The 24,592-nt window shown below is 32.1% G+C and overlaps 1 protein-coding gene across 1 annotated transcript in view; it reads left to right on the forward strand.

Annotated features, from left to right (window-relative positions):
* Positions 1 to 24,592, forward strand: part of LOC140436080 (uncharacterized) — a 1,443,853-nt gene that overhangs the window by 694,598 nt on the left and 724,663 nt on the right. Inside the window, exon 6 of the mRNA XM_072524787.1 lies at positions 3,848 to 3,992. Within this exon, the coding sequence (XP_072380888.1) occupies positions 3,848 to 3,992 (145 nt within the window). The remainder of the gene's footprint in view (positions 1 to 3,847; positions 3,993 to 24,592) is intronic.

A 24,592-nucleotide genomic window follows, 5' to 3' on the forward strand; every position in this document is an offset into this window, starting at 1 on the left:
TACTAACACACTTTTTACTTGTGCTCAGTCAGGTTCAGAATTCCACTAAAATTTTTTTTGGTATTTATATTTCTTCAACATTTAGATATTACTGTTATATCAAAATTTATTTTTTTTTGTATTTTAATTTCAATATCACTTCAGAGCGAAAATTATAGGCGTCAAAATTAAAACGGCAATATCGGTTTTAGTATTACATTACAAGCCATATTATTTAAAAATGTAAAATTAACGAGACCAGAGCTTCAGACCAATACTTTGTTTTGAAATTATTGTATTATAATATTTTAAGCATTTTGAGCATTTTAGCTCCTTGACTAAACAAACAAGTGAGGATGTAGAATTCAGATCGAAGCTTTGCTTTCCGGAGGTTGAAAAACGTTGGATATATGCCCATTTAGGGTCGGTTCGGAACCTTTTTATTGAAAAGTAGCCTAGATATAAACCAGGGGGTCATTTTTCAAATTGATATTTCTGGTTTCTAACTTCTCGTAAACTGTCGTCGTGCAAACGCCTTTTGCTTTTTGTGTAGGAAAATACGTAAACAAAATAAATGAGCAATTGTTTGTTTTTCATGAAGAATACTTTAGAAATTATGTAATTACTAATTATTATTTATTATTTTAAATGTGTATTAACATTAGTAGACTTCGGCAGATATGCAAATAAAAATGTAGAAAATATGCGCATAAATATGCACGTGTTTACCCGAAAATATGCAAATATTTTACAAAATATGCATACAAATAAATAAAAAAATCGTAAAATAGTAACAATTTTATTTAAAAAAAAAAGTGAACATAACTAAATATTTCCTACTATTCATTAAGATTTACATTTATTTTAAGTAACTACATCATTTTTAAGTATGAATAAACTTATTTAGAATTATGGTAACAATAAATGACCAAGTGGTGTTCAAAATTTTCTAACAAAAACTTGTGGCTTCTGTCTGAGTACATATATTTATATATGGAAAAACTTCGTTCAACATCAACTGATGTAACGGGAGCATTTTTCAAACTAACCAAAACATTTGGTTCTAAATTAATTGTTTCCGAAATATTTCCAGCTAGAACACTGACTACTTCAGAAAGAATATGGTAACCTTTATTTGTTTCCATAGTAGCTTCAAATATTTTTAAAACATCTTTTCCAATATTACCTCTAACGTTCCGACAACATGACGCAAATTCTTTTATTAATGTTGTACTTTCGAACAATGACAGTTTTGGTGATTCTAACTGAGTAATTGTTTTTTGAACAAAACTAAAATGTGATTTTATAAATGAAAGTTCTTGTTGAAGCAAGTTACTCTGAAAAGTTTGTTTAGAATCCAAAAGAGATTGGGAACTTTCATCTGTTAACGTATCAATTATGTTCTTTATTTTAACAAAATGATCTGCATAAAAATTAGCTGCTTCTAACCATGTTCCCCATCGCGTTAAAATAGGTTGTGGTGGAAGAGGAATATTAGGTAGCATTTCTTTATAAAGTTGAATTCTTATAGGAGATTTAAGAAATACTTTTTTGACACTGGATATCATGGTATTTACAAGAGGAAACTTTTTTCGTATTTCCTCTGCAACTCTGTTTAATCCATGCGCTACACAAGTAACATGTATTAAATCTGGGAAAAATATTTTTAAATTTTGTCCTGCTTTCACCATATAAGGAGCAGCATCCGATAAAATAAGCAGTAATTTATTAGAAGGAATAGTTGTCGGAAGAAAAAAAGTTGCTAATGTTTCTTGTATAAAACGCGAAATTGTTAAAGCATTTGTTTTCTCAAGTTGCTGGCATGAAATAAGATGAGATTTTGGTAAGGTATCTTCTTTAAGAACACCAATCAATAAATGAGCAATATACTTTCCTGAGGAATCAGCGGTTTCGTCTACAGATATGTAAAAATAATTATCTGCAATTTCTTCCTTAATATTAATTAACACCGACGAGTATAGCCCGTTCACATTATTTCTGTTTAGAGACCGATCACTTGGAACATTAAGTTTGCAATATTTTTTTAGAAACGAACTAAAATTTACATTTGCTAATTTTGAAAGCGGTATGTTTGCAGACACTAATGCGCGACACAAGTCTTCATTAAAAGTTTCTTGCTCATCTAATTTTTTTGAAGTAGATTGGAAACATTTAGCCATTGAAGTTTGATGTTTTCCTCCTATTTTTCCTTTTTTTGCAATGTGTGAAGCAGTTCTCACATGTTGGTCTATCTGAAATTTCTTCTCACATGCTATCTATAAATAAAAATAAAAACCTTTATTTTAACCCAACCTTTAAAATATAAAAATGCAGTATTAATCCACAAATTAGTTTTTGTTACTAACCATTAGTACATCATATAACTTATTTTAAAATTCAACAAAAGTTTTTTTTTTGTTAATTCAATTACAATAAAAATAATTGTGTTTTAGACTAGCTGACTTCATAAAAAAAAAGTAAAGGTGAAAAATTTTTCTAAATACACACCATTGTATTGTACCATTGACAATTTTTTCTCACTAAAGGAAGCTATTTTTCATTTAAAAACAACCTACGAGTACTAAATTTCAAGTAAATACGTTTATTGGTTTTAAAGTTATTGCTGTTATTAACTAAAAGAATTTAATTTTTTTTAATTTTAACACCCTGTATCTCGAAAAGTAAATAAGTTTGACCCCTCATTAACTATATCGTTTTGTTCAATTTTTCGAGAAGTATCTACAGTCAAACGTTGTAAGTGTCATTTGGAAACACCCTGTATGTATGAAATATTAGATATTTAATAGAAAATATTAGATACTTACAATTTTGCCACAGACTGAACAGTAGATTTTTCCCATATCCATAGACAGCTCTTTATAAGGTTTAATCCAAGTTGAAGCACTGGTTGTTTTAGGCATTATAAAATCACAATCTTCCTTTTTGTTACGCACAACGAGTGTTTACGCTTTGAATATCAAAACAAAAATGATTTACAAATCTGAGCATCAAATTAGAAATGTTTAGGTACCTAATTCAATAAACTGGGAGATTTTGGAAAATCCCCAAATTAGGAAGAAAACTATTAGCCGTTTACCTGCTGTTAAGATACAATAAATTGTAGATAGATTTGGGGATTAGATCATAAAATGCAAATGAGCGAACCCTTAGCGATTATCCAATAACTGAATGCCTCAGTGACCGAGACTTTCTAAGAGTGTTGAGGGCTACTTAAATTGATCTTCTTTGAAATTGTAAATGTTTTGTACCTGTAGAGATTACGTACTTAGATCATTTCTTGATTAAAATGACTACAAAATTTTATACAAGAATTGAAATAAATTGGTATGTTTAAAAATTTTCAAATATAGTATAAAAATCTGAACTTTTATGCACTTTATACAAATATGAAATATTTACATAAAATATGCACAATATGCAAAATATGCAATAAGCATATTTGCCGAAGTCTAAACATTAGATATATATATATATATATATATATATATATATATATATATATATATATATATATATATATATATATATATATATACATAGAGAGTTTTCAGCTGGCACTTGCGATGTTAAAGATGAAAGAAAGATAGCTAAATAAAAGTGGTATATAAAAATATGAGACAAAGACTATACATGAAGTAGTAGTAATAAATGATAGCTAATAAACAAAACAAACTGTAATAAGTTCTAATACATTCTAGTCGTAATTCAACTCGCCTAACAAGAAGTCTCGTATCATTTTACTAAAAATTATTTATATATAGTTTCGTACGACTCTGTATAGAAACATTGTCAACAAATCATCTTTTGGGTTCGAATTTCTCATGACGTTATTGTTTGATTGTTTCAGGACGAACGACCTTTTGGTCCCGCTCCGGATGTTACCCGCCGAATGGGATCGACCACCGCCCTAGGAAAACCGGAACCACCGGGATCTCCCCCTTATTATCGCTCAACATCGGCCACAAGCAGTAGCTCAAATTCAGCATCATCAAGTAAGTTTTACATTTTAATATCATTCAAATAAATGGAAATACTAGTAATGCAAAATGGGTTAGAATTGAGTTCGGTCAATTTGATAATTACGAAAAATACATACTTCTTTCGATGTATTTGAGAATTATACTTACTGTAATGTAATACGTTTATATAATACGTCATAATACGTTTATAAGTTATTTTGTTTCCATTAAAGATGTTTGCAAATTTTATCTAATACAAAATTCTGGTGGTATATTAAATTTATTTCTTATACTAAAACCATTAGTTATTGTGAAACAATACAACACAATTCTTTTAACTGTATCCTGACTTAAACCGAATTATTAGATCTTTAACATTAAGTATTTACAAAATCGTTTTTAGATTATTTAGCCATTTAGTGTATATCTAATTAATTATATCAGACACTCATTATATTTTACAGACCCAAACACCACCACATCACACAAAAGGTCAATGCCATGAATACAATTAACCTTCTACCATAATACTATTTCAATACCAATCACCCCATATCTTCTCTTAGATCACAATTAAAATAATTTACAGCAACTACAACTCTACGAAGATAACAATAATCCCTTCACGTTATCACGTTCCTTTCGTGTATCTCTTATAATCGATACTCGTGAGATAAAATTACCAGAGGATCTCAGAGAGGTGATGATCTAAATATTACCAAATACTTTATCAATTAGTATGCTACTGAATATACAACCGAACTTACATCAGAACTCACGACAGTACCTAAGATGACTTCTGTTCAAATTTACGCCACCTATCATTCAACTGGCTACCTATACACAAAAATTCAATAAACGATACATATCTACAAAGAGCACCTAATATACCTATAGCACCACAGATTAGACGAAAATTTGCTACATAATATAGAAGACCAGTCAGTAGAACAAATTTACGAAAACATAACGAGTAGCATCAAAGAAGCAGCAGAGGAGGCCATTGGACTAAAAACTAATTCCGCTAGTAAAAAACTTTGGTGGAATCAAGAAATTGAAGAACTAGTACTTCGGAAGAAAAAAGCATACCACAAATAGCTAAACACAAAACAGGAGTTGGATAGAGAAAAATACAAAGATATTAAAAGAACAACACGACAACTAGTAAACACAGCTAAACGAGAAATGTGGGACAAAAAATGCAAAGAGATAGACACATATATGGGAGGTAGAAAATGCTCAGAGACGTGGAAATTCCTGACAAAAGTTAAATCAAGTGAAAAAAGAGAAACAACCATACAAATAACAACAGAGAACTGGATCCGACATTACGAAAATCTATTAACAGAAAACAGAGAGGAATATAGAGAAATGTCTCCAACTGAAATACACATACAGGGAGAAACGATAAACATCGATGAGAGGACTGTCATAAAAACGATACAACTACTAAAAAGTGGTCGAGCTGTTTGAACGATTAACCTGGTGTATAAACCAATATCTAAACGGTGCACCAGTCCCGCATGAGTGGAAAGTATCCTTCATATCATCTATACATAAGAAGGGAAGTAAACTGGACTGCTCAAACTATCGAGGTATATCAGTAAACAGTACTTTAAGTCGCCTATATGGAAGGATACTTCGAGACATTATCGAACAAGAATATAAGGAACAAGAAGAAGAGGAACAATCTGGCTTTAGAGCGGGAAGGAGCTGCACCGATAATGTGTTTGTTTTGAAACAAATAATAGAAAAAAGGTCAAGTACCAACCAAGAAACCCAACTTATGTTTATATACCTTCAGAAGGCCTATTATACTGTACCCGCTAAAAAGCTATGGAAAGTTTTGCAGGAAACAAACATTAACCACACAGTAATTAACGCCCTTAAACAGCTTTATGAAGGATCAACGTCGGGAATAAAAATTGGAAATAGACTTTCAAAAAAATTTCCTGTAAACAAGGGACTCCGGCAGGGGTGTTGCATATCCCCCACATTGCTTAAAATCTACGTGGCGAAAGCACTGTATCAGTGGAAGAGAAAGTGCAGAGGAATGGGCATTGACCTGGGAGAAACTTGCCTATATACTCTACAGTTTGCAGACGATCAAGTCCTTATAGCCAACGATAAAGAAGACCTGACATATATGGCCAGAAAACTACAGGAAGAATACAAAAAGGGGGGTTTAGAACTCAATACACAAAAAACAAAATATCTCCCAATAGGCGCAGAACTATCCAACATTCAGATGGACACAACCGAAATTGCATTCTGCACTGAATATACCTACCTAGGAATTGATTTCGACACCACAGGCACAGACAATAGGGAAATTAGAAAACGAATAACCCAGGCCCGTAGAACAATTGGATGCCTTAACGGAGTTCTTTGGAGATCAGAAATTGGTAAAAGACGAAAATACAATATATATATATATATATATATATATATATATATATATATATATTATATGAATCTCTCATAAAAACCAGCTTAACCTATGGTACAGAGAAATGGAGACTAACAGAAAGCAATAAAAGAAAACTCGAAGCAACAGATTCGAAACGATGAAATAAGGAATCGGATGGGGGTAGATGGATCACTGGCAACAGACATAGAAAGGAAACAACTTATATGGTATGGCCATGTTCAAAGAATGCCAGAAACAAGACTACCAAAAATCGCCATGAAATGGATACCACCAAATCGTAAGAAACGAGGAAGACCAAAAAGACCATGTAAGGAGGGAATAACAAAGGCAATGAGCTCCCGAGACTTGACCGAAGAACAATGGAATGATAAAAATTCGTGGAAATTAGGCATCAGACAACGACGCAAGACGTTTTGAAACCGAATATATATATATCTACAAAGAGAATTTCAAGCTCTCACAGGAGGTAGACAGATAACAAGTTACTTTCTGTGAACCCTTCTCCCCAAACAAATCCTCCCAAAACACTGCTACCAAGACAAGCTCCTCCAAAACTTCCCGGAAATGCTTTACCACACAAATAAATTCGTAGTTATATACGTCGACAAATCCATAACAGTAGCCTTTTTTCACACAGAACGCAATAACCATCGAAACTCTTAAAAAATATAAGGTCTTCACTGGAGGTAAAAGTATTACAATTATTACAAATCAATATTACCAGAGAATCCCTACACCAACTCCACCCATTAGCTCCACACCAAACCAAAACCAGCATATAATTATCACATACATGTTTATATATGAGAGTTATTGTTAACATATTACATATCAAGATTTTTGAGAATTTCGAGACAAGATAAGATTTTCGGGTTCGAGATCAAGACAAGACTATGAATTTCAAGATTTTTTCTAGACCACACGAGATTTTCTGAAATAATACCTTTTTCTTCTTATAGTGCCTTGCACCTATAGTGCGTTGGAGAATTATCTTAAGGCCAGACGTCTATCTTTTGCGGCCTGCAAAAGATCGCCAGTGTTATTTATGCTTATCCTGTTCTTTATGTTTCGTAGCCACGACATTTATTTGCGACCTACTCCTCTCTTACCTTCAATCTTTCCCTGGATAAGTTGAGGGATTGCGTATTTTTTCTTCTCAGTTTCAGATCAAACGTTTCCTTGATCATTCTTCAGGCGAGTCTTATGGTGTTTCTTGTATATACTCAAAATTTCTTTGACTTTTTTATATAGTTCAAAGCTGTCTCCCTTTTCTTGTAGGGATACCAATTCTTCACAACGTTTTTTCATCCAGCTTTCCTTTGCGTTTTTAATTCTTGCCCTTATCGTACGTTAAATTTGCTTGTATTCCTGTTGATTCTGATGTATTTTGTACTGTCTGCGTTGCTCCATTAGATCAAGTATCTCTTCCGTCATCCACTTATTTTTGTGAATTCTTTTTATTTTTTTGCGACTACTTTGTCAGCCTCGACTACAGCTATTTTTATTTTCTAATAGGTTTTCTCTATGTAATTTTCTTGTATGTTCCTCAAGTTCTCGTTGATGTGCTTACTCTGTGTAGATCTAAGCTCTTCATCTCTCATTAATTCTCTAGTGTTTATGTATGTTTTATTATCCTTTGCCAATCCAAGCCTTACATTCGCGATTAGGGGGTTGTGGTCAGACGAAATGTCCACACCTGGGTAAGCGGCCACTCTTTTTATGTAGTTGCGAAATCTTTTGTTTATCAAAATGTAATCAATTTGATTTCATATCATATGACACGGACGATCTCCTGGTGCTCGCCATGTATACAATCTTCTTGGTGGGAGTTGATACCACGTATTGGATATGACGAAATTGTGGTCATATATGGAAATAATACCTATTGATCTATTTTAATTTTCTACATATTAACCGCCACGTAAAATAATAATCCTTTATCCTATCTTTATCTTGAAAGATATACCAATAGGTATACCAATTCATAAAATATATTAACAAAAATATTATTCTCATTGAAATAAAAAATTACTTTACGTAAAATTCAAAAATCATTGATTAAAAGTATTACAATCCACAGCAGGTAGATGTTATCAAACTGTTATATAGTCGGAAAAGGGAAAACGTGGCCATTCGGAACAAAATTTAGGTCTGAAATCCCTTATCAATCCTACTGTGACACGATATTTCCCATTCCCGTCCCTTTTCCATATGAATACAAATAAATCGTATCTTGTGCCTGCTGTCTGTTTGATTTCAGAACTTGAAATTAAATAATTTTATTCTTCAATAGCAGTTTCATTTAAAGGTTATACAAAATACTGACTCTTGCGTTGCAGAGTGGGCTTATGAACGAATATTTAAAAAAAATATCTTCATTAAAATATTTGTATTAAAAACTAATCTGTATATTATAACGAATACATTCTTGACTTTGAACACTTTGACTGCCATGTGTATACCTGAATAAAGACAGTGGCTAAGCTCAAACCGCCACGTGTATATTTAGGTATACAAAAGATCGATTGCCCATGGTCATTCTACAGGAGCACAGTTCACGACCTGTGTTTTTAATAGGATATAACTTAGCGTGGCTTCGGGCAAATTAAAAATGATCTCAGCATGGGAAAAAAATACTTCGTCATTTTTCTATTAGCAGTTGAAATAAAGTAGATTTTTTTCTAAATTCAACGCTAAATTAATTATCAATTTGTGTGAAAAAGTGTTTATTCTGAATAAAAATAGGTACGCAATAGATACAATAATGCACTATAAAATAAAATAATAATACATATTTTAAATTATACTCCAATTTACTCCAATATTTTGCCAACATTTTTTGCTCATCAAAAAAACATTCTGAGCATAGGAGTTTATAGTCACAGACCTGGTATTTAGCGGTAACTTGCTTGGTTTTATCGTTGACTGAATATCCGATATTCGGATATTCAATCAACGGTTTTATTTATTGCATACTGCCATCCGCAGTGATCTTAATTTCGTTGATAACAAATTACCTGCTTGAATCAATTTATCTTCTGGTAATGTGTTGTGTGAAATATAACTTTGTTTACCTTTTAAAAGTAGTTTTAAGTACAATTTTTCTCCGAAATCTGTTACACTTCTTCTTGCTGGTACAGTTTTGTTCTTATTATATAGATAATGAGCATGTACTATGCTTGTTCCAGTAAGTAGTTCATTATCATAAGCCCAGCGTCAACAAACTTTATATTTGGTGATAAGCATCAGGACATCGCACTTGTTTTTCCATTTAAAAATGACGATGCTATTTTTCTCTCTTCCTACCCTACAATTTCACCCTCCTTTAGTTTGCTTACCAGTACTTCTTTCTGAATATCTTTCCGATTTTTTCGAAGTGTTCCTACTATATGCGGTTTTCTGCTTTTAAACTTTTCAGCTAATTCTACGCTGGTGTACGAGTTGTCAGTGTACAATTTCATTCCTTTATCGAGACATTCGTCCATAAGTTCAAAAACTAAGTACTGTACTTGCCACAGACATGCCATTAATTTTGTCTGTCATCTATGTCATTTAAGGCTCTTACCTCAGGATGATTGAAGGTGATGCTTTTTAACCCATTTATGCCCAACGGGTCGTTAACGACCCAACTACCAAAAATATGTTCCAAGCAAATATGTCGAATATACCAGTGACCGTTTGTTTACAAGTTCAGTCCTGACTATGCAAGTAAGCAGTTTATTTATTGCAAACCGTTTATTTCGCTCGTAGTTTTCATACAGTGTACATCAAAATAGACCTTGAATAACTAATTAATTAAATAAATCATTTTATTAATTAAATTCATTTTATATAGTTACACACAAGTTGTGTTAACACATTATAATATTACTAGTATGAAAATAATTTTATAATATGTCATAAACATTATATTATATTTTGACGGGTCGTTAACTTGGGTACATAACATTATCATAATGAGAAAATTTTGTTTTAGTAAGAAACCATTATCTACTGCAGCAATTCTGGAGGATATAATATAATAATCGCTGGTTAATCGATTCGAATTCTGGAAATGAAGAATGTAATGATACCAGAGGTCAATTAAATGTCCATGCTGAAGTACAATTTCAGAATGATGAGAAAAACATAGAAAATAAAGTTCTTCAAGAATCATCTGATTTTAATGTAAAACATCGAACAAAAAAAAATAAAGAAAATGCCCCGCAAATGGTCGAACATGATAAATTTGCCAACATTATATGCCGATTCCAATCTACCGAGATTACCAGTTTTAACACCTACTTCTGAAAGTAACTCAGTTGAATTTTTTTAATTGTTTATGAGCAGAGAAATAGTAGAGTATTTAAAGGATCAACAAATTTGCTTGCTTGGAAAAATCAAAATATTTCAATTGCAATTGACGAATTTTATGTATTCTTGGGAATTTTAATTTTAAGTGGTTACGTTCTATTACCAAGGCGAAGAATGTATTGGGAAAACTCCGATGATACACATATTATTTTAGTAACGAAGTCTATGAGAGGCAATAGATTTAAAAAGGTATTTAGATTTTTTCATGCTGCAGACAACAACCACCTTGCCGAAAATGGTAAATTCGCCAAGATTACAACTTTTATAGACAAATTAAATACAAAGTTTTTAAGGTTTGCACCCATTGAAAATCAAATTTCTATACACGAATCTATGATTCCTTACTTTGGTCGTAATGGGCGCAAACAATTTATTCGTGGCAAACCAATAAGATTTGGCTATAAAGCATGGGTAACGGCTTTATCAAATGGATATTGCCTAAATTTTGACATATATCAAGGCCGAAAATCAACAACTGGTGCTGATAAAAAGTGTGGATTAGGAGAAAGCGTAGTGTTAACTTTTGCAGAGATTTTGCGAAACACATACAAAGATATAATTTTAATTCTATTTTGATAACTTCTTTACGAGCATATATTTGATATCATCAATTGCAGAAATGGGGTTTAGTGCCACTGGATCTGTACGCGAAAACAGAACAGAAAAGTGTCCTTTAGAAGATAAAAGAAGCATGACAAAACAAACAAGAGGATATTATTGTAGCTCTTTTGACGACAGCACTAAAATTGCGGGTGTACAATGGAAAGATAATAATGTTGTCACCATATTATCTAATAAGCATGGAATTGAGCCAATCCAAAAAGCAAGCCGATATTCAGCAAAAGAAAAACAGAAAATTCAAATAGATCAAATATTTGTAATTTCGCAATACAACAAATTTATGGAAGGAGTCGACTTGATAGACAAAAACATTTCGAACTATAGAATAAATATACGTGAAAAAAAATGGTACTTTCCAATATGGATATGGATGCTGGATGTTTGTGTAACTAATGCTTGGACACTAGTACGATAATTTGGATATAAAAATGACAACTTAGAACTTAGAAGACATATAGCTCGTACATTATTGTCTAATTATGGAAAACCAGCCCGTTCTACTGGACCTCAAAATATTGCAATAATCCCTGCTCCATCCACATCAAAACAGCATCTAATTGTTACTGGTGCTCAAAGAATAAGATGTCGTGTATGTTCAAATAAATCTACAAAAGCATGCGATAGATGTGAAATTCCACTCCACGATAAATGCTTCAAAGATTATCATACAAACTATTTTAGAACTTAATAATATATTTTATAAATAATATAATTAAACTATGCCTGCTTCAGTGTTTTTATTTTAGGGGGTAAATGTTATTAAAAGGTATTAGTTTTATTTTGTACCCCTATGTGCCCAACCGGTCGTTAACGACCGAGCCTGTTTTTCAAAAATCAGTTTTTGAATAATTTTTTTAGTAATTTTTCTATGCATTTTAGGGTATTTTATTACATTCTTGAGAAAATCATTAATATATTCAACAAAAATAGTTATGGGCATAAATGGGTTAAATGTCCCCAAAAGTTTATGGGTATAAGATTTGGAGATCTTGCAGGCCACTTAATATCACCTGTTCTACTGATAACTCGATTCGGAAAAATAATGTTTTAGTACTTCCTAATTATTCGAGTATTGTGAACTGAACAGCCACCTTGATACAACCAAACATTCTACATATTTACATCAGGAATAATGAGAATAACGGAAAGAATATGATTCTGTAGCAACTCGAGGTATACTCTACTATTCAAGTTGCCCTTAATAAAAAATGGACCTATTATGTTGTCTCGTAAAATGCCAGTCCATACATTAACTTTTTGAGGACGGTGAGTTCAGTAAACAAAACTTCTGTGTTGGTTTTCCCGCGCCCAATTCCTCATAAAGGAAGGATTGTGTCTTCCTACTGATACTGATGAAACTGAAGATTTATGAGCGAATAAAATGTTTTTAATAAAATTTGGTTCATAATTAGCCTTCGCTATTAGAGTTGCTAATACAGCACATTTGTGTTCGTTTGCTATTTGATACTATAAACAGTAAATGTAAAAATGTGATAATATTAAATTTATTTTAACATAAGTTCATTTTAGTAAAGACCCAAAAGGAACCTCGCCCTAACAACAACCTATTTAACAGCACAAACCATTAAGTGACGAATATTTTAACTATTTATTATTTACAATATTTTAATTTATTTTAATGTATTTTTTGATCAAATAAAAGGCAAATATCGATCACATTTTGGTGATAGGCGACATAAAATTGAAGATACTTAAAGATAAAAACGACAGAAAGAAAAGAAAGAGGTGGAATCGGTCGAAAGTAAATACAGATAATGCAAACAAAAAATTCTGCACTAAATTGGAAGAAAAACTACTAGTCCTTAAACTATCGAACATAGATAAAACATGGGAAGACATAAAAGATAGTATCTTAACAACAGCAGAGGAGAGGATAGGACTAATGGAGACAATAAAAGAAAGGATTGGTACGATGAAGAATGCGAGCAAGCTAGTAAAGACAAGGAAAAAGCAAGACACAGGTGGGTGGCCACAGGGAAACAAGCTCTCCTACACCATAAAGAGAAGAAGAAAGAGTCAGACAAATGCTGCACAACAAAAAAGAAGAAATGGATCGAAGAATTACTGCAGGAACTCGAAGCCGATAGTAATGACAATGCAAAACTATACAAATACATAAAATCACAGAGAAAAAAAGAGATACCGGCAAATATTGGAAAAATGGAATGGGAAACACACTATAAAGAACTGTTTAAAAAGAAATACGATGCTGAAAACGCAGAAAATGAAGAACAAACAGAAAATAGGAATGGAGAACAATCAGAGCCTCCCTCATACAGCGAAGTATTGGCGACTATAAACAGATTAAAGACAAGGAAAGCAGCAGGACCAGACGACATTATAAATGAGTTCTTCAAAAAAGGGGGAAAGGAACTAGCCCACAGAATCCACAACCTAATAGAACGAATATAGGAAGAAGAACGCATGCCGAACGACTGGAATTGTGGTCTGATAACACCAATCCCTAAAAAAGGCGACAAGACGAAATGCACTAACTACAGGGGAATTACGTTATTAAATACAATGTACAAAATATTAACTAATTTGATCAGACAAAGAATAGAAAAAGAAACTAGAACAAAAATACTTAAATACCAACATGGATTCAGAGAAGGTAAGTCAAAAATAGATGCAATACACATTGTAACGCAAATCGTCGAAAAAAGTTACGAGCACGGAATAGATGTACATATACTGTTTATTGACTACAAGCAAGCTTTTGCCAGTGTAATAAGGAAGGAACTAATTAAGGATATAAATCAATTAGGCATCCAAGAAAAACTAAAAAGTCTCACGAAAATGACGATGAAGGAATCCAAGGCACGAATCTTAACAAGGGAAGGCCCGTCAGATGAATTACAAATGGAGGTAGGTGTCAGACAGCGAAACTCCCTGTCAAAAATATTATTTAACATTGCCATAGAGGGGGCAGTAAGAGCAGCCAAAATTATGGGAACGATTATTGAATCTTCAGCCAAACTGATAGCGTATGCAGACGATATTGCACTGGTTACTAGAGATTTAAAAACCATGCAGAACACAATATTAATACTAGATAAAGAAGCAAAGAAGAGAGGGCTAGTAATAAACCAAAGCAAAACGTAATACGTCAAGTGTTCAAGAGAGAATACGAACATAGAGAAAGAAATTAAGCTTGGTGCATATACATTTGAAAGAGTACATTGTTTCAAATACCTGGGAGTGATGGTAAATGACAGAAATGATAGAACGGATGAAATAAATGAACTCATCCACTGGATAATAAATCCTACTGGAACTACCAAAAATTCCTGAAAGAAAGCACATTAGTAAGAAAACTTAATTAAAAATTTACAAGACTGCAATCAGGCCAGTGATCACCTATGGTGCAGAGACGATGTGCCTAACACAAAAAGATGAAATGAGGTTGGAAATCTTAGAAAGAAAGATAATTCGACGAATAATGGGACCGGTGAGGATAAGTGTAGGCGAATTTAAAAGATTAACGAATGAAGAAATTAAAGAAGTCATCGAGGGTGAAGACATAATCAATTTCGTGAAGACGCAAAGGCTCACGTGACTGGGACACATAGAAAGAGCTAACCCAGACTCTACGCTAAAGCGAATAACTGGATGGAGACCAACAACAAAGAGACCAAAAGGGAGACCCAAAACAAGATGGAGAGATCAAGTCTTAGGAGACATAAAGAAGCTGAGAATCTATAATTGGAAGGAGCGCTGTGAGGACCGGAAAGAATGGAGGAAAATTGTAGACAGGGCCAAGTCACACACGCTGCTATAATAAAAAAAAAAACAACAGCGGACTGATTGTCCGCAATAAATAAATCAGAGAGCCCAAAAGGGCGGCAAACACTCCGCCAGGAGTGAATAAACCATGATGATGATGATGATCGAGCACAGTTTTATTAATTTAGTCTTGCCCAAGTACTTTCGCTCCCTAGAGCATCTTCAGGGGCATTTCGGCAATTGCGGCCTATCCAACAAAAATAAAATGTTATAAACTTAAAATTAAACATCACACTACAATACACAAGGACAAGCACTTTAATTTTTTTTTTAAATAGGCGAAGCTACATTATGTATGGAAACCGGAGACATACAATCGAAGACATTTGTCTCCGGTTTCCATACATAATGTAGCTTCTCCGATTAAAAAAAAAAATTAAAAGTGCTTGTCTTTGTGTATTGTAGTGTGATGTTTAATTTTAGGTTTATAACATTTTATTCTTGTTGGATAGGCCGCAATTGACGAAATGCACCTGAAGATGCTCTAGGGAGCGAAAGTGCTTGGGCAAGATTAAATTAATAAAACTGTGCTCGATATCTGCCTTTTATTTGATCAAAGTGCATTTATTCGAGCATTCAACCTTATATCAATTTAATGTATTTTTAATAAATAAATCAAGTATTTTATGCATTTATTTACTTTAAGAAAATGATGAATATAAAAATGTCTATCTATATTATTCATATATTCATATTAATCGTAATTGATATTGTTCTTTGAAGGTACAAAAAGGGAAAAAACTGTTTTTAATAAAGAACCGTTTTATTTACTTTGTATAACTCTCATTATTTGTGAGGGTCTCATTCCTTAGCACTTAATATCTACTCTAAAAATATGCTATGCATCTCTTTTTATCATTTTTTACTTTCAGTAACCTGATCCATTTAAAATTTACTTCTATTCGACAAAAGAATTCATCAATCATTTTATAAAAAGCACCAAGCAAGCAAGCCGGCAGGATGGAGTTTTAAAGGTTGCACGGTATACAATTGCAATTCAAAATCATTCGCCGAGATTTTTAGAAAGTTCTTGATTAATTCAGATTTCATTTGATTGAGAGAAATAAATGTCTTGACGAATGGAGGCAGGGTTGAACTAATAGAGTTAAAATATTTTTACAGCTCAAATATATATATATATATATATATATATATATATATATATACATATATATTAATATATATATATATACATATATATTAATATATATATATATATATATATATATATATATATATATATATATATATATATATATATATATATATATATATAATAAGGCCGAGATGGTCCCTATTTTTAAATAGTTTTTGCTTTCTTCATATTAATTAAGATGCGAAATTGGCTCAATTTGATACTCAGTGACCTTTATTTTCAAGAAACAATAATTATAATTAAAAAACATGCTTAGTTCATCGACTATTTAAGTTAATCTTCTGTGAAATGACGGCGCAATAATGGTTGTGGGAAGAATCTCCCACCATGCAACACAACGCGAATTGAATTGAATTAGGTTTTTCTTAATCCGCTATTATTGGTATATTCTTATCAAAACTAGGAGAAAAAGTCGATAAAAATAATATACCAACAAGAGCGGATTGAGAAACACCGAGACACATCGTCTTCAAGCATACACAATACACTTGCAACATACAAACACAATACACGAACGCTCACCGTCAAAGAAATATTGACGCTCTTATAAATAATGCTAAAAAAACGGATGTGGCAGTCCGGTGGGACTGCCGGTAGAAGTTATACTTCTATGCACGCGTTCGTAGTTACAAATTTATATGGGAGTCAATGTGCACAATCATTACATATGTAATGCTATAGGAAGAGAGCAGAAAGAGAAAAAGAATTAGGTATACAGGTATATGGTGCATCGTTTGCAATAATATTAATAAAAAAATAATAATATTAATAAATATTAAATATGTTTACAAAATAGGAACATTTTTATTCACGAGAGAGAAAGAGAGAGAAAATATATCTTCTGTCTCTCTCTTACCTATATCTTACATATGTAATGATTTTGCCGACTCACTCAATATATACGAATACACACATATTTTCAACGTCGAACGTGCGGATAGAAATATACCTTCAAAAAATTTTTGTGGAAGATAAAAATAAAAAACTAACAACTCGGATTAGGTTGTTAATTTTCATTTTATTTTAAAATTTAGCATTTTTGCGTATATTACATATATTTAGTAAGACTAACGTGGGGTTTTTATATATTTCAAAAATAAAAAAGGAAATTCGTATTGGGATTCGAACTCACATATACCAGCGAATAAACCAAACACGTAAGAAATTCGCGAATTAGACATGACACTAACGTATTTCAAAATTGACAGTTCTCGGTCATACAGTGATTTATTGTAATTATTATTTTGAAATACAAAAGCCTAAAATAATTATGAACATTTATTAAATAATACAAAACATATCACATAAATAAAAATATTAATATATATTATATCATATATATATATATATATATATATATATATATATATATATATATATATATATATATATATATATCATATATATTATATATATATATAATATATATAAATATGTATATATATAATATTAAATATATAGACAAAAGGAACATTTTTATTCCCGATATAGAAAGAGAGAGAAAATATATCTTCTGTCTCTCTTTTACTTATATCTTACATATGTAATGATTTTCACCGATTCACTCCCGTGCAAATTTCCAACGTCGACCGCGCGTATAGAAGTCTTCTTCTTTTTCTTCTTCTTCGCGAGACTAGGATTACTCGTGTTTGCCTGCCTCTTATTCTGTTTGTCTGTTCAAAAACACACACAATATTCAGAATCTTTAAAGTTTAATAGGGCATAAAATCTTTCCTCATATCTTTCCATACCAAGTAACTCATCCTTCAAATTGTTGAAAAGACATAATCCTAACTTTGGCGGTTAAGGTTATAAAGGTTAAGGTTTAAAACCTATGGTTTCATTCGCCCAATCATGAACTTTGGCAGTTATATACTCTTAACAACAGTCTTAAATAATCTTTCTGAAAACGACTACTAGGCTTTTAAATCGAAATGTCAAATTTCAACTAGTCAAAAAAATATTTAAATTACGATCTATTGTGCCTTAATCACATATAAAAACAATATTTAACTTGGACTCCAGTGTTAACTAATTTAGCCACAAAAAAGGTACAATACTAAATAATAGACTAACTTCTTCTGTGGTTGGTGTATTACTCTTTGTACAATATTTTGCTTATATATTAACGCAAAACATAAAATAAAAAATAAAACTATTTTATCAAATAATTTTTTACTCTGCGTTGCCAGTTCGGTACTGATTAATTCAAAAGGGAGGCAGCGGCAGATTTTAGATGTCGACGAATTCTCGTTAACGAGTTTCTGATTAACAACGGGAAAGAAGAAGAAATATGCTAATTAAAACAAAACACTCTCTACCTCATTAACTGCTTTGTTTGAAATAAAATTAAGCCGTTTTTTGGATAGAAATTTGTAGCTTTACTACGTATTTTTTGGTTTTAAAAATATTTAATAAAATAGGAGATACAGGATAAAGCTAATTTAATATTAATAAATAGGAAAAACTCATCTAATTTTAAAAATTAATATAAAATAGAGGTACTGTAGCTAGAAAACAAAGTAAAAAGATTTTAAAAATATAACATAAAAATAGAATGAGATTTCTGTTTCTAGATAATCAAAAATTTTAGATATAAAGTTTAATTAAAGAATATCGTGGCTAGTTATTTAAAAACAATTAACGTAATTATTATATCTCTTTACTTTACTCAATATAAACTTTAAGAAGACAATGCTTATGGTAATTAGCAATCAAAAGGATAACAGAAAATCAACTCTACGTCAACCAATCCCCTGTAGAAAGAGTGACTCACTACAACTACTTCGGCACCTTAAAAAATGAAGAAAGGACCAACAACGAGGAGATTAGAGCACGCATCGGAAAAGCTAGATCCATCTTGAATCGGATGGGGGCCTTCTTCAAGAGTCACAACCTCTCTCTTGATACAAAAGTAAGAATGCTATGCTGCGATGCTACGTCTTCTCTATCCCTTTTTATGGTGTTAAATCGTGGACCTTGAACTAAGATATGTGCAGAAAACTGGAAGCATTTGAGATGTAGCTATATCGGAGAATGCTTAAGATCCCGTGGACTGACCGAGTCACAAATGAAGAGGTCCTCAGAAGAATGAATAAGAACCTTGAAGTACTGACCACCATCAAATCTCGAAAGTTACAGTTATTCGGACATATTATGCAAAATGAATCCAGATATGCTCTCTCCTTCAAGCTATCCTGTAAGGAAAAATATTTGGAAAACGAGGTTCAGGAAGAAGAAGAACATCTTGGTTAAAGAACCTTAGAATCTGGTTAAATACAATAACTGTGCAGCTTTTCCGCGCTGCTGCAAATAAGATGAAGATTGCCATGATTATCGCCAATATTCGTAATGGATAGGCACATCAAGAAGAAAATTACATCTCTTGCCCAATATTAATGAAAAGTTGAGAGAAAGCATTACTTAGATTCTACCCTTAGATTCTAATGTATAGGTTTTATAAATATGACATCTATTTACATTCTTTATATCTCCCTAAGACCTAAAATCTGTCTACTTTTAAAACCAGGTTACGCAACTGTAGTAAAAGAAAAATATGCATCCTTGAAAAAAAAAAAAAAAACAGAATTCGATAAAATTATAGATTACGAACAGTTTTTTGTAATCCTCTACACTGATGATGCATCCAATGGCGCTATAGCCCAAATTGAGCCTTAAATTCCTCCAAACTATGACTCTACTTCCAGCCTTACCAGTACCAGGCCCATTTTTGCGTCCGCTGCCACTTTGTCCTCTTACTTTTTCAGTGGACCCACCCTACCACCCATAAAAGAAATTGAAGATCTGGTAGACCATTGTCTCCATCAGAAGGTAGAACTTATTATCGGCTACGATTCGAATTCTCACTATTTAGGCTGGGGCCGGAGAGATAACAACGCTATAGGCATACGACTATATTATTAAAATAGATTTGTATATCTTAAATAGAAGCACCGAACCTACCTTTATTAATTTTCGTAGCCAAACAGTCATATATATCTATCGGAGGACACCTTTATGTCAGACCACCGCTGTGGTTAAAGTCTTATCAAATCGCGCGACGTAGGAGGACGGATGTAGAACTCTACAACCGACTCTCAGAAGATGCTCTGCGGAATAAAAAGAGTTCAACTACAGGAACTAATACAGAATTGAAAATAAATACGTATGTATTCAAAACCAAATAAGCTATGCTTAAAAAAAAACCTGTCCAGTAATGATGGTCCAGGAAAGTCGTAAAACCAACTTTTGGTGGCGCACTAAACTGGAACACCTTAGGAAAATACCAAGAAGAGCTTTTAATAAAGCAAAACGCACCAAACTCAAAAAGGATTATCCTTCCCAAAAAATCATCAACGATATAACAACACTGATTAACAGAACGTAATGCAATGACTTAATAAATGCTGTCATGGATAAGTACTAAGGATGAATTTGAAAAGAACTAAATGCATGATCATGACTCAATTAGCAGATCCAATTGATTGTTGAGGATACTGTAATTAAGAGTGTGGATACCTACACATAGTTAGGAACATGGATAACATCAAATGCAGACCAAACAAAAGAAATTAATATACGTATTAAAATAGCACGTACATCATTTGATAAACTTAAAAAGTTTCTTTGTTGTCGGGATACAAGGATAAGCCTACGCCTAAGGATGCTTCGGGATTCACTACCCTTCTTTATGGCTTGGAAGCATGGACATTGAAACACGTACATTTGGATAAGTTGGCCGCCTTTATATTTTAGTGTACAGAAAAATCCTACGAATATCATGGTCTCAAAGAATGTCAAACACAGAAGTTACTAGCAGAATAGGAAATAAAGCTAAAATAATATTAACTCCCAAATGAAGAAAAAACTACACTAATATATATATATATATATATATATATATATATATATATATATATTAGTGTAGTGTATATATATATATATATATATATATATATATATATATATTAAGGAGAGAATAATTAAAATGCATATAGACATATACGGTAAACAAACAGTGATACTCGGAGTATATGCACCAACACAGGATTCTCCGAGAGTAGAAAAAGAACATTTCAAGGAACAACTTCAACATCATATAGAGCTTATTAAGAAGAACATGCAGATAATTATGACAGGAGACCTTAACGGCTGAACCGGAAGGAAAGAAAACGATAAAGTAGTGGGGAGATTTGGAGAGGATGAACAAAACGATAACGGAGAACGTCGAACGTCTGATTGAATTATGCGAACTAAACAACCTAAAAATCACCAACGAATTCTTCGGACATAAAAATATTCATAAATATACATGGATGCAAGAAACACAAAAGCTGAAATCGATAATAAACTACATAATAATTAAACAAGATACCGCAATAAAGATCAAAGATACGCGAGTCAGAAGAGGAGCAGAATGTGGAACAGACCATAGACTACTTACTGCAAAAATGGGCATTAATAAATTGGAAACATAACAAGACCCCCTCTACACAAGAACCGTTAAACATTATAAGAGAAAAACAATACAATATAGAACTACTCCAAGAACAATAAATAAGAGAACTAAACCAACAACGTCTAGACCAAAAATTAATAGAATTTAGATACGGCAACATCAAAGAAATATACGAGCATATAAAGACTCGTATAAAGCAAGCAGCATTCGAAGCCCTTGGAGAAAAAGAACATATAACAAATAAACAGCACTATTATGAAATAAATGAAATATTTAAAAAATTAAATTGGAAAATATACAGGACAAAGAATGGAAGAATTATTACAAGGAACTATTAACAGAACAAAGACCACAATTAATTGGAAAAGAAAACAGGCGAAGACGAAGCAGATTTCCACAACAAGAAATAGAAATAATAGATAGGGAAATGAGGACGGCCATAAAAGCAATCAAAAATAAGAAAGCACCGGGACCTGGAGACATTTCACCTGAGCTTTAAAATACGGATCAAAAAAATTACTCCGGATGATACAATGGATATTTCAGAAAGCCATAAATGGAGAACAGTTCCCAAAGGAATCGACGGAGGCATATATGACATCTATATTTAAGAAAGGAGATAGAAAACGATGCAAAAACTATAGAGGAATAAACGTAATAGCATCAATAGGAAGATTTTATGGGAAGATACTGCGAGAAAAGATAGAGCAAGCGATAAAAGACGCAATCGGGGAGGATCAGGCAGGCTTCACGGCAGGAAGATTATGCATGGACCACATATAGACACTGAAACAACTGCTGAAAAAGAAAAAAGCCAAAAATAAAGATATACACTTGGCATTTGTGGACCTGAGAGGGGCGTATGACTGTGTACTAAGGTCAGAACTATGGGAGACAATGTACAAATTAGAAATACAGACGGAACTCATAGAAGCTACAAAAGCTCTGTATAAAGAAAATAAAGTGTCCATTAAGATGGGAACAAAAATCATAGGAGACTTCACCACAACAAAAGGGCTCCTACAGGGTTGTTCCATATCTCCAACCCAATTTAAAATATACTTAGAGAAAGCCTTGACTACATGGAAAAGAAAATGAGAAGGCATGGGAGTACCGGTACGGAACGAATATCTATATACGTTAAACTTTGCAGACGATCAAGTAGTGATTGCACAAGACCAAGGCGACCTCGGCTACATGATGAAGAAACTAAAAGAAGAATATACCAAGGCTGACCTAGATATTAACCTCGCGAAAACAGAGTACCTATCTACAAATGAAGAAGACATAGAAGATCTATTATAATAATCATAATCATCATAATATTTTTTAAGTTTTGCTTATGCCTTGTCGGATAATTATATGTCGGGTAACTCTCTTTCTGAGTGTAAATTTTTCTTATAGTGGTTGATAAATAAAGCCGAACTCAAAAAGGAAATATAACCAAAAACTATTTTATTTTTCTACATAGTATGTACCTAATTCCTTGTTGAGCAATATCATATTTTATTTTATTTAAATGTTACGTAGAACCGTTGATTGAAGTAGAACGTATCTCGTCAGATGTTATAAATAACGATTGTATCTATCTAAACTCCCTAAACTGCACCTCAATTGCCGCAATTTTTCCATAAAGATATAGTATAAAACTTCCTACATAAATAATCATTTCTTGGTAAAATTATATGATGTAAATAATATTTTGTTTTTGTATTAGTTGAAGTACTAAATTTATCTAATCTTGTAAACACTTAAATTATTTAGTGCAATTATTATTTAAATTATTTGAAAAAATCTTAATACTATCTAAAATTTAATTCTAACAATTATAAATCATAAATCTATTAATATATATTTTGTAACCGTTCAGGTAACAATTTGAGAGAAACAAATTCACTAAACTATCTCAATACATATATATATACAGGGATGAGTGCCTTAAGAACCGGCAAAATAACGCAAAAGATAGAAAACATAATACGTTGTGAAATAAAAAGAGATGAAAGTAGTAGAGGCGAGAAATTATCGATATGAACCTATAATTTACTTTACATTACATTAGAATTATCGAAAATTTCCCACCTTTAGACGTTAGCTTATGAGCTTGTTGACTTCAGTCATAGTAATACGTATCACGTAATGTAAGTAAAAACAGTTTAAGTAGTACACTCTTCTCAATACAGAATTATTATAGCTTGTTATTCTGTAATCGTCAAAACAGAATTAATTATCAAATTACTACTAATTAAACTGTTTACTTACATTTGCTTTATTGCCTTCAATCAGTTTTTACTTTATGCGAAATTTAAAAAATGTAAATATTCGACGTCATACTTGTAATATTATGACTGAAGTCAACTAGCTCATAAGCTAACGTCTAAAGGTGGGAAACTATGGATAGTCCTAATGTAATTTAATGTAAATTAGAGGTTTCTATCGATAATTTCCCACCTCTACTACTTTCATCTCTTTTTATTTCACAACGTGTTATGTTTTCTATCTTTTGCGTTATTTTGCCGGTTCTTAAGGCACTCATCACTGTATACTATAAAACAAAATCGAAGGTGATTGATTTTTATTATTGGAACTGGTAAAATTGACTAAACCTGAAACATTTTTGACAGTATTTTAAGAAATATAACCTATCTGAAGAGCATTCATGTTGTAACAGGTAAAATGGTTGAACTAAAAAATAAAAAATATATAATGTACAGTAATAATCATATTAATAACGGGCCTTACTTGGAATCTCTGTCGTCTTATCTTTACGACATGCATTATCAGTGAAATATATAAATTTCTTACTT

This window comes from Diabrotica undecimpunctata, chromosome 3 (assembly GCF_040954645.1).
Source record: "Diabrotica undecimpunctata isolate CICGRU chromosome 3, icDiaUnde3, whole genome shotgun sequence".
Taxonomy (NCBI): domain Eukaryota; kingdom Metazoa; phylum Arthropoda; class Insecta; order Coleoptera; family Chrysomelidae; genus Diabrotica; species Diabrotica undecimpunctata.